Source organism: Sinocyclocheilus grahami, unplaced genomic scaffold, assembly GCF_001515645.1.
Source record: "Sinocyclocheilus grahami isolate Dianchi unplaced genomic scaffold, SAMN03320097.WGS_v1.1 scaffold695.1, whole genome shotgun sequence".
Taxonomy (NCBI): domain Eukaryota; kingdom Metazoa; phylum Chordata; class Actinopteri; order Cypriniformes; family Cyprinidae; genus Sinocyclocheilus; species Sinocyclocheilus grahami.
The window spans coordinates 811,252-822,351 of NW_015505874.1; the positions used below are offsets into that span (position 1 = coordinate 811,252).

Sequence of the window (11,100 nt, forward strand, 5' to 3'; positions counted from 1 at the left end):
CACTTCACCTTTAAAACATTTTCCGAAGGAAAAGTGGTGCTAGCTGTCAATCCTATCATTCAGGGTTTGTTCAAATCTCAAACCTTTAGTATAAGAAATAGTAAATATCATGCTTGCCAATTATATAGTCCAAATATACTCTTATTAAAATGGATTGAAGTTTGTTTGGGCTATAGTTATACAGACTATGAAAGGATTTCAGAAAGGTCTTTTAAGGTCACTTATTAACTAGGAAGCTTTCTCTACTATTTTGGTCAGAAAGGCATGAGGAATACGTGGAAAATATGGTGTATATAAGATAGATTTGATTGATGAAAGATTTGAAATGTTGTTCTTACTTGTTCTTAATGTGGATATCAGGATCATCTTCTCTCTCTTTTATCTTCTGGCAGGTATTGCAAGTCCACCGGCAAACCTGTAAATGCAAATAAAAATCAGTAAGAGTTACATGAATGCTTATGTTAAAGGTGAAGTATGTAATTGTTTACTGTTAAAATAATGGCACAACGATCATACACTTCACCTTTAAAACATTTTCCGAAGGAAAAGTGGTGCTAGCTGTCAATCCTATCATTCAGGGTTTGTTCAAATCTCAAACCTTTAGTATAAGAAATAGTAAATATCATGCTTGCCAATTATATAGTCCAAATATACTCTTATTAAAATGGATTGAAGTTTGTTTGGGCTATAGTTATACAGACTATGAAAGGATTTCAGAAAGGTCTTTTAAGGTCACTTATTAACTAGGAAGCTTTCTCTACTATTTTGGTCAGAAAGGCATGAGGAATACGTGGAAAATATGGTGTATATAAACTTTTCAAACAGCTTTTATGAAACCGCAAACTTTGAACAAAGATTCTGGCTTCGCAAATTCACAACCTCCTGCTGTAATGATGGTATTTCCACTTTGCTCCTTCCATTTTCCTTACACTTTGTGGGAAATACAATAAACATCCAACCTGTGTATCATCAAAATGAGTAAACAGCGCCACCTACTGGACAAACGAAAGAACACTAATGCTTTTTTGTTTCTACACTACAAACAAAAATCATTTGGAGTTCTTGGATCAGGAGAGCATAAACCTCCAGATGATTTCAAAAGCATCACCTTCATTCTCTTCCTCTGAGAGCTCTTCTGGTCCAGCCAATGGTAATAAAAGGTATGGTAAAATATCCACCGCATCACTGAGCAACCACTCATGATGAGCTGTATGGACAAAAGGCAGGTTTAATGAGAATTAAATTCATTTTATTCATTTGTCTTTGACTAGTTTTTGCATTGGCTTTCCTTTCAAGGATGAAATTTGCAGCAATCAAATCACATGCTCTTTACATTTAAATGTAGTCATTTATCAGATGCTATTACCATAGATTACTGAACCAACTGATGAATAACTCTTACCATATTCAAAGCAGCAATTTCGGAGTGTTCCCACCACCCCTCCTCGCCTGGTGCTCGATTCCTCGTACTGTGTGTACGGCAGAAGCCTCTGAATCACACACCTGTAGAAACACATATAAAACAAACACCATGCTTTTGGAGATGAAACATGGTAATATGTTTTTTCACCCATACCATAATAATACCATATTTTGGACATGTATCATGGTAATTTTTTATTTTTACACATAACATGGTAATACCATGTTTTTTGAACATGTACCATGACAATATGTTTTTGGATATTTTTGGATATGTACTATGGTAATATTGTGGGGGGAATCACATGCTCTTTACATTTAAATGTAGTCATTTATCAGATGCTATTACCATAGATTACTGAACCAACTGTGATGAATAACTCTTACCATATTCAAAGCAGCAATTTCGGAGTGTTCCCACCACCCCTCCTCACCTGGTGCTCGATTCCTCGTACTGTGTGTACGGCAGAAGACACCTGTAGAAACACATATAAAACAATCACCATTAGGGATGCACGATATATCGGCCGCCATATCGGTATCGGCCGATAAATGCTCATTTTTTCTGTTATCGGTATCGGCCTGAATACCATAATAATACCATATTTTGGACATGTATCATGGTAATTTTTTATTTTTACACATAACATGGTAATACCATGTTTTTTGAACATGTACCATGACAATATGTTTTTGGATATTTTTGGATATGTACTATGGTAATATTGTGGGGGGGGGTTTGACCCATACCATGATAATACTATTTTTTTGGACATGTACCGTGGTAATATCATATTTTCTAACCCATACCATAGTAATATCATGTTTCTGGACATGTGCTAAGGTAATATTATGTTTTTTTTTCTTTTTCTTTTACCCGTATCATGATAATAGCATGCTTTGTAACACGTACTACGGTACTATGATGTTTTTTAATACTTATGATAATACCATATTTTTGGAGGTTTACTTAGTTTTTTTTTTTTACTTGTACCATGATAATATCATGTTTTTTAAACCCGTATTCTAATAATACCATGTTTTTGTGAGCTGTACCATTATAATACCATGCTTTTGAACATGTACTATGGTAATATTATGTTTATTTATTATTACTATTTTTTTATCCATACCATAATAATACCATCTTTTTGGAGATGTGCTATGAACATCGTGTTTTTTTTACTCATAACATGATAATACTTTTTTTTTTTTTTTTTTTTTTTACATGTACTATGGTAATTTCATGTTTTTTTAACTGTTCCCTGATAATACCATGTTTCTGAACATGTACCATGGTAATATCATGTTTTTTACCTTTACCATGATAATATTAAATGTCATGTTTTTACACATACTATGATAATACCATGGTTTTAAAAATAGTGCTATGATTAGTACAGTGTTTTTTTGAATGTAATTATTCAGTACCATAGAATTATTACCATCATAATGCCATAGTACAGCTTACTTGTCCTTGTCCAGGATGAAGTGTCGTGCCTCAGGCAGCTGTGCAAGGTTGGACAGCAGCGGTCCCAGATAATGAAGTGAAGCTTTCTTATTGAAACCCTCCGTGCAGAAGATCTCCACCACTTTGTCCAGTCCGATCTTCTGCTCCTGCACAGTGTTGAACACATCTCTACACGTCCGCTCATGTCGGCTCAGGTTACTGAGGATAGTACAAATCCGATCTGCAAACATATATTCCGGGTCCAGGAGGTTCTGGAACAGTCTGGCCAGTAAGTCCGTCTCTTTGACCAAAGGCTGGTGAAGAGTCTCATCTGCTGAGAGGTTAATCAGGGCATGATAACAGTCCTTGACAATGGAGATGGAGGGGTCGCAGGTTAGAGTCACCAAGGCTTTGAGAAAGTCTGGCTTGGACCGCAGGTACCGGCACCCATCCCGGTTTCCTGTGAGGCCCAGGATGTATCCCGTAGCCTGACCTTTGACATCAGCTCTCATCTTCAAAATAAGAAATGACAGCAGTTCTTTAGCTTCACCGTCACTAAGCATCTTGGTTCGGTCTGTTGACAGACTCAAAGTTTATGCTTGTTTTTTTTCCATCTAATCAAACAGACAATTTAAGCAGTAGATGAATAATAATCTCAGACAGATAGAATCACAAAATAAAAATAACATAAACAACAAATTAAAGATTCAAATAAAATATACAAATAAACAAAAATTGGATTAAAATAAATAATACATCTAGCAGTAAAGCACTATAATGAGTAGAAAAATGTAATAAGATAGAATCACAAAATAACAATGAAATAAATAATAAAAATAAGATTAACATAAAATGTAGATTAAAATAGATAGATGAATAAAAATTAGATTAAAATAAGAAAATAAATAATAAATTTTACAGTAACGTGCTATAATGAGATAGGGGAAAAAAACTAATAATTAACTTAATTGAAACTTAATAATTAAAACTAAAATATTGAAAAACCCTGCCATAGTGAATCTCAAATTGCCATGGTATTACCATCACTGTATCATAGTAACACTGTACAGTTTTTTTGAAAAGAGTCAAAAATTATTATGATGGTTCAGTTTGTGCAATACTGCAAAATTATAATCATAACAATTGATCACTTTATGTTTACAGTATACAACTGAATACGCAAAACCAAAAATCTGACCTATCAGCGATCTACAATCTACTGTAAAAAAGCGTATTATATATGTGGTATAAACCAAAATCATTTCGTTTTCCATTTGTTGAAATAGAATATTCTTACCACATTCACGATATACTGCACAGCACACATGTGCGTTGAATGAAGGTCCTGCTGTAGGAATTGACATATTTCTTATCCAATCAGATTACAAATTTCGCAAATCCTTCCGCCCTCTTTTTACGCACTGGCATATGATTGGGCGATTAACTCCAGGCTCCGCCTTCGCAGTCTGCTTCTCGCGCTTTGTGATGACGCACAGTGTACTGCGTGCGTTTGAAACATGGCAGCAGTTCAAGTAAGCGAAGCGGAGAAGGTTTATGTTATGCATGGAGTTCGAGTAAGTAAAATCGCACGTTTGATCATTTATTTTTATTAAACGATTTCAGAAAGGTGGCTGTCATTCAGGATAGAAACAGTTTTCTGCTTGGTGTCAATTAAGCAGAAACACACTGTAGAAAATAAACAAATGATATGTTATCACATCAACCTGATACTTTTCTGAGACGCCATACAAAACATGAGGGTTCAATTCTGAATATTTTTGACAGGATGACCTGAGATTGGACGGACGAGGATGTGAAGACTACAGACACATGGAGATCGAGACGGATGTGGTGTCAAACACTGATGGTTCTGCTAAAATCAGTCTTGTATGTGGAAGAAAACAGTTGTATGTGCAGTAATAGCAGCAGCGGTTCTGTAATTCATGATGTTGTGTGATGTGTTTGACAGGGTCACACAGATGTGCTTGTAGGAGTAAAGGCAGAGATTGGTAAACCCAAAGCCATGGTGCCAGATGAAGGTTATCTGGAGTTCTTTGTGGACTGGTGAGCAGTGTTGCCAAACCCCTCCCTCAGAAAATCTCTAGAACCACCCTCAAAAGTCTGCATTTTTCACAAAAAGTCGCCAAATATGAAAACATAATACAAGTAAATTTGGTAAAGGAAAGTAAATATATATATATATATACTTTACAAATGATAACAGTATAAAAAAATATAACAAAAAATTCTGAAGTGAAATTAGGAAATGCTTGTGATCTGCAAGCTCATCAAACATGATGGAAAGACAAAAGACACAATGTGGGGAATATGTTTTATGTGTCACCGAAGTGCATCCCTGTCCTGCTCAAATACAACAGATAAGAGATATTATGACTCTCCAAAAACAAAAACTTTATTCATACAAACTTATTTCAGTCAACACACTCTATTACTACAAAGTAAGTGCAAAATACTGCATCCCAGCACACGTGGCACGACGATGCACTGTGTCTCTCGGTATCTGGTTGACATGACTGTGCATGATTTGTGATTCAATTTTGGTTAAAACAAGATGTTCATTTTTTCCTCCGGCATCTTGATTGATGCTTATAATGAAATTGTGGTGTGCGTCATGGTAGGCGTGGCGTACTGGTGTGTTGACTGCACAGACTCATTGGCATGATTGAGAGCAAACGTGAGCGGTCACGGGCCTACGGCAGGGTACTACAAAGTAAGTGCAAAATACTGCATCCCAGTACACGTGACACGACGATGCACTGTGTCTCTCAGTATCTGGTTGACATGACTGTGCATGATTTGTGATTCAATTTTGGTTAAAACAAGATGTTCATTTTTTCCTCCGGCATCTTGATTGATGCTTATAATGAAATTGTGGTGTGCGTCATGGTAGGCGTGGCGTACTGGTGTGTTGACTGCACAGACTCATTGGCATGATTGAGAGCAAACGTGAGCGGTCACGGGCCTACGGCAGGGCGTGGCCAAGGAAAAAATCTCCAAAAAATCGCTAGTTTTATTTAAATATAGCTAAAATAGCTCCTTGTCGCAAAAATAGCTGCTTGTCGCAAAAAAAAAAAAAGTCGCAGCTACAATGAGAAAGTAGCTAAATTTGGCGACAAAATCCCCAAATTGGCAACACTGCTGGTGAGTGTTTAGAGATCATCATATTTATAGGTGCAAAATAGACATCAGCCATCTGTAAATCACTACCAGAATGACTGTGCAATAGCTTTTAAAAATCATCATGCAATTTTGACATTTCTCAGTTTGGTACATAAGGCATGTGCAGGTGCACAAGCTATATTTTTATTTACGTACTATTGTAGTATTTATTAATATTTTGAATGAGCTTTTATATGTTTCGGTGGTCTTTTTAATGTAAAAGATTTTAGTCAGCATCCATCTGTAAATCACTACCAGAATGACTGTGCAATAGCTTTTAAAAATCATCATGCAATTTAGACATTTCTCAGTTTGGTACATAAGGCATGTGCAGGTGCACAAGCTATATTTTTATTTACGTACTATTGTAGTATTTATTAATATTTTGAATGAGCTTTTATATGTTTCGGTGGTCTTTTTAATGTAAAAGATTTTAGTCATTTTGTTGTGATTTTTATTTTTTTAATCTTTCTATTTAGCTACAGTTTATTTTTTTTAGTAGTAATTTTAGTACTTCATTGAAACTTCTTTTATTTCAGTTAGTTGCCAAAGCAACATTTCTAAATTTGTTTTTCATTCAATATTTATATTTTATATTTATTTCAGCTTAACTTCAATTAACAGTAACAATTTGTATTAGTTTTAGTATTAATTACAAATATTGGTTTCAGGCCTGGAAAAGTTATGGAAATTTCTGTAGTGAATATATTTATAGTTATAACATAACATTTAATAACTAAGTTATCCCATGAGCCATATTTAGTACATCTCTGAACATTTTTTTATTTTGAACATATTTATTTGTACTAAAAAAATTTAACCATTAAATCATATAAATTCCAAGGATTAATGCATACGATACTGAGATGCTCAATAAGACAATATGCAATTTATTTGACAGTTTAGTCTATGTATGTACATAGTGGGAGCTGTAATTGACCAGTGCAGGGACTTCAGTGTGTATAAATGTGCAATTTAGCATCCATAGCTGATGCTTGTTTATACGTTCATGACATGCATTCTAATGTCACACCAGTTTACTCACCATTTTGATAGTAAATGAGTATGAAATGCTTGACATGTTGTTGCTTTTGTAGCTCAGCAAACGCCACTCCAGAGTTTGAGGGGCGTGGAGGGGAGGAGCTGGGGGTGGAGCTTAGTAACACACTCTGTAAAGTGTTCAACAACAGACACAGCATGGACCTGCGTTCTCTCTGCATCTGCCCGGGAGAGAACTGCTGGGTGCTGTATGTGGACGTGTTGGTCAGTGACTCGCATATCCGTCCAGAAGAGGGTGATCACAGCATCCTCATATTCACTTCTCAGGAAGAGAATGTTGAATTAAATATTTTCCTTAAATACTATGAAATATTTTGATATCTATATGCTTAATTTATCATTCATTTAAATGCGTAATTATGTGTGCAGCTTCTGCAGTGTGACGGAAACCTGTTTGATGCCATATCCATCGCAATAAAAGCTGCTCTGTTTAATACACGGTACGTAACAGTGTGTTTTTTCCCATCAAAGCTGTAAAGTTTCCATAAGGAAATGTTAAAACTGTGGCAGGTTGTGTTATTATACTATTATTTTATATACTGATATAGTATTTATTATTATTTAGCTTTTTATTTGTGTACTTTCGGATTATTATTATTTTAAATTTTTTTTAGGCATTTTAGTACTTCCACATGAATTTAAGTAATTTTTTTAGGTTGTAAATGCTTTCATTAAGTACATTAAGGAGCTTTTTTTGAAGTTTCTCTTGGTGAAAATATTAGAAATGTTTACACATTTTTAGTTTGAATCTAATAGTTATTTTTATATTTTTATTTTGTTTGTAAAAATAATGGTTGTTAAATGATTGTATAAAATTCATTTAGGTATTGCTGTTGAGACTATTTTAAATCATATTATTTTTCATTTTAGTATATAGCCTTTAATGCTGTTATAGTGTAAAATTAAAAATAAGTTTACATTTTTCATCTAATATTTTATTTTATTTCAGCTTTATTTCTTTATTTTTTTACATTAATTTTTAAAAATTGTTTCCAGCCCTGGAAAAGTCAAAGAAGTTTCTGTAATGATTCTCTTTTTTTTAGTTATACACTACAGTAATTTATAACTCCGTTAGTTCTTCTTAAGTGTTTTTATTTATATTTTTTATTAGTTTTAACATATTTAGTATATCATACACACACACATATATATATATATATATATATATATATATATTGTGGAAACCCCAAATAAGTAATGATAAATTTATCCGCATCCTTTTCTGAAACAGAATCCCCAAAGTGCACATATCTGAGGATGAGGAGGGTGTGAAGGAGATCGAGCTGTCAGACGACCCTTACGACTGCATGCGGCTCAATGTGAAAAATGTGCCATGTATCGTAACCCTCTGCAAGGTGCAGCAAAGCCTGGAGCTATTATCCACAATGCACCACTCTCCTCATCTTATGTTCAGCTCTGTGTTTCTGTAGCTTTATAAATCGGTTGTGTGTCTGTGTTTCAGATTGGTCACAGACACGTGGTGGACGCTACACTACAGGAAAAGGCCTGTTCTGTGGCCAGTCTCCTGATTTCAGTCACGCACAGAGGAACGGTCACATGTGTCAGGAAAATGGGAGGAGGAAGTCTAGATCCAGAGAGTATCTTTGAAATGACAGAGGTTGGATTTTTTTACATTTTTTTTATATGGAATGGTTTATTGAACCTTTAGACAAAATATAAAAGAAATGTTTACAAAAAAGTTTTTTGTTGAGCATCTTATTTGATACGTCAAGCTTTTATTGCTCATATAGTATGCTATAGTGAGAATGTCAAGGAGGAAAAAACATTTTATGCAGAGACACAAGGAAAAATATGGTGCAGTTGCTGATATCTATATGGATAAAAAGAAAGATGAAATTCTGATAGTAAGAACTACTTGCACAAAATGCATATAAATATGAATTGTCATTCTGTATTTTCCACTAATATGTCTTAGTAAGATAATTTAAAATAAACAAATATATATATATAGAGAGAGAGAGAGAGAATTAAGTTGTTTCAGTCTATTAAGTGTTCATCTTGAAATATTATTAGAAATATAAAAGTTATTCTTATGTTTACTTTGCTTTCACAGCAAAAAGATGTGTACCACAACTGTAAGACAGTTTTTACAATTATACTAAAAGGCCTTTTACTTGCTAAAAAAGTATAAATTATCAATCAGACAACAGAAGGCTTGTAGTTCTTAGTTTTGATCATGTTGGTAATTTAGAGGCCTTAGAAATGTTTGTGAATTAAATATGATTCAGTAGGCTTTATATGGTTAAACTTTGGTGCTTTATTAGAGAATTTCATGCAGCTTGTGCTGTTTATATGTCTGTTTATATAGCAGAACAGACAATCTGCGTCTGACTAGTTTAACAACTATAGTTTTTAGTTTTTCACACTTTCATATGAATCCAGGTGTTTTTAATTTGTATAATAAATGGTTGACTCCTGGTTAGGAGTTTATATTCACTGTTATGGTGTGTTCATGTTATAGGCTGGTAAGCGTGTGGGAAAGGCTCTTCATGTGCCTCTCATGGAGCTGCTGCAGAAAGAAGAAAGTCTGGGCAAGAAACGGCAGAAAGTGGGATTCCTCGGATAGCTTCCTTTTTTTGGACATTTTTTGTTTTTGTTTTGTTTTTTTTAAGTAAATGAGCTAAATGTTCTATGATGTTTGTCATGTCCTGCTTAAAAATTTCAACTAACAAAGAATCCCGTCAAATGTGAGGTTATATAACATTGCTGTTTTTGTTTTCATTTTTCCAGCTGTGGTTTTAATGACTGAACTCAGACTAGCTTTCAAACTGGTGTGTTTAACAGATGACTGAATGTTAAATGATTCTTCTCTCAATTCGGATGTTTTTCTGTAAATATTTTGAGCTGTTTGAGAGAAATTTTTGTATTTTTTGTATTTTTTTATACCTGAATTTTATAAATGAGTAGAACAGAATACTCAGAATCCATAAAGGAATACTTCACAAATTTTTTTTTAATAACATAAAAAAATATATTTACAAATGTTGCTTAATATTTACTCACCCTCAGGCCATCCAAGATGTAGATGAGTTTGTTTCTTCATCAAAACAGATTTGGAGAAATTAACGTAACATCTCTTGCTCACCAATAGATCCTCTGCAGTGAATGGGTGCCGTCAGAATGAGAGTCCAAACAGCTGATAAAAACATCACAATAATCGACAAGTACACATCTACACCACTCCAGTCCATCAATTAACGCGTTTTGAAGCGAAAAGCTCTATGTTTGTAATAAATAAATCCATCTTTAAGATGTTTGAACTTAAAGGGGTCATATGATGCAATTTAAAATTTTCCTTTCTCTTTGGAGTGTTACAAGCGGTTCGTGAATAGATAAGATCCCTAAAGTTGCAAAGACTAAAGTCTCAAATCCAAAGAGATATTCTTTATAAAAGTTAAGACTTGTCCACGCCCTCCTAAAACGCCTCGTTTAAACACGTCTACGTCACTGTGTGGGAAGATTTGCATAACGCTGCCCAAATGTTCACTCAAAGAAGGAAGGCGTAACTTTTATTCTCGCTGCAGTATTGTTGGCGCCGCCATGTCGTGAAGGCGCTGTCTGTTTTGTTGTAAAAGCGAAACTACTTTGTTTGGTCTTCCAAAAGAGGACGATATCCACTTTGTCATGCCTGGAGCTGATCCTTGCTGGTCGCTGAGGGAATACATCAACTTTGCGCTGTGGATCACCGCATCAGCTTTCACCGTGGAAGAAGCGGAGTCCAGCCCTGGGTCGCCACATGTGGTTGCCGCTCCTTCGTCGAATCTGCCGGCCGAGCCGTTCTCGACCCCACCGCCGCTCACTCTAGGCCTCCGGACTCCGCTCACTCTAGCCGGCCGTGTGTTTCGTTGTGAAAGCGAAACTACTTTGTTTGGCCTTCCAAAAGAGGACACAACTAGAAATCGGTGGTCAAGTGGTTTTACTGTTCCAGAACAGTTCAACCCAAATATTCAGATGTGTGCAGCACATTT

The 11,100-nt window shown here is 35.0% G+C and overlaps 2 protein-coding genes across 2 annotated transcripts; one reads left to right on the forward strand and one right to left on the reverse strand.

The window, feature by feature from the left end:
- Positions 1 to 341: 341 nt before the first annotated feature.
- On the reverse strand, positions 342 to 4,204 carry LOC107559713 (protein HGH1 homolog). The gene is made up of 5 exons (XM_016243622.1): positions 4,170 to 4,204; positions 2,894 to 3,446; positions 1,403 to 1,503; positions 1,109 to 1,207; positions 342 to 415 (listed from the first exon to the last, which is right to left on the reverse strand). Exons 2-5 carry the CDS (start codon positions 3,433 to 3,435, stop codon positions 363 to 365), a joined length of 795 nt encoding a protein of 264 aa, XP_016099108.1. The 5' UTR covers positions 3,436 to 3,446; positions 4,170 to 4,204; the 3' UTR covers positions 342 to 362.
- Positions 4,205 to 4,348: 144 nt separating this feature from the next.
- Positions 4,349 to 9,938, forward strand: LOC107559712 (exosome complex exonuclease RRP42). Its single transcript, XM_016243621.1, has 8 exons — positions 4,349 to 4,446; positions 4,658 to 4,759; positions 4,842 to 4,936; positions 7,150 to 7,315; positions 7,481 to 7,551; positions 8,343 to 8,466; positions 8,574 to 8,729; positions 9,594 to 9,938. Exons 1-8 carry the CDS (start codon positions 4,390 to 4,392, stop codon positions 9,696 to 9,698), a joined length of 876 nt encoding a protein of 291 aa, XP_016099107.1. The 5' UTR covers positions 4,349 to 4,389; the 3' UTR covers positions 9,699 to 9,938.
- The last annotated feature ends 1,162 nt before the right edge of the window (positions 9,939 to 11,100 follow it).

Bases quoted from the DNA above. Each gene is read 5' to 3' on its own strand.
- LOC107559713 (XM_016243622.1), bottom strand. From the start codon at position 3,435: ATGCTTAGTGACGGTGAAGCTAAAGAACTGCTGTCATTTCTTATTTTG. The intron at 1,504-2,893 runs GTAAGCTGTACT...GTGTTTCTACAG, and splicing joins TTCATCCTGGACAAGGACAA to GTGTGTGATTCAGAGGCTTC. The intron at 416-1,108 runs GTGATGCTTTTG...TTGCATTTACAG, and splicing joins CTCAGAGGAAGAGAATGAAG to GTTTGCCGGTGGACTTGCAA.
- LOC107559712 (XM_016243621.1), top strand. From the start codon at position 4,390: ATGGCAGCAGTTCAAGTAAGCGAAGCGGAGAAGGTTTATGTTATGCAT. The intron at 4,937-7,149 runs GTGAGCAGTGTT...TTGCTTTTGTAG, and splicing joins CTGGAGTTCTTTGTGGACTG to CTCAGCAAACGCCACTCCAG. The intron at 8,467-8,573 runs GTGCAGCAAAGC...TCTGTGTTTCAG, and splicing joins GTATCGTAACCCTCTGCAAG to ATTGGTCACAGACACGTGGT.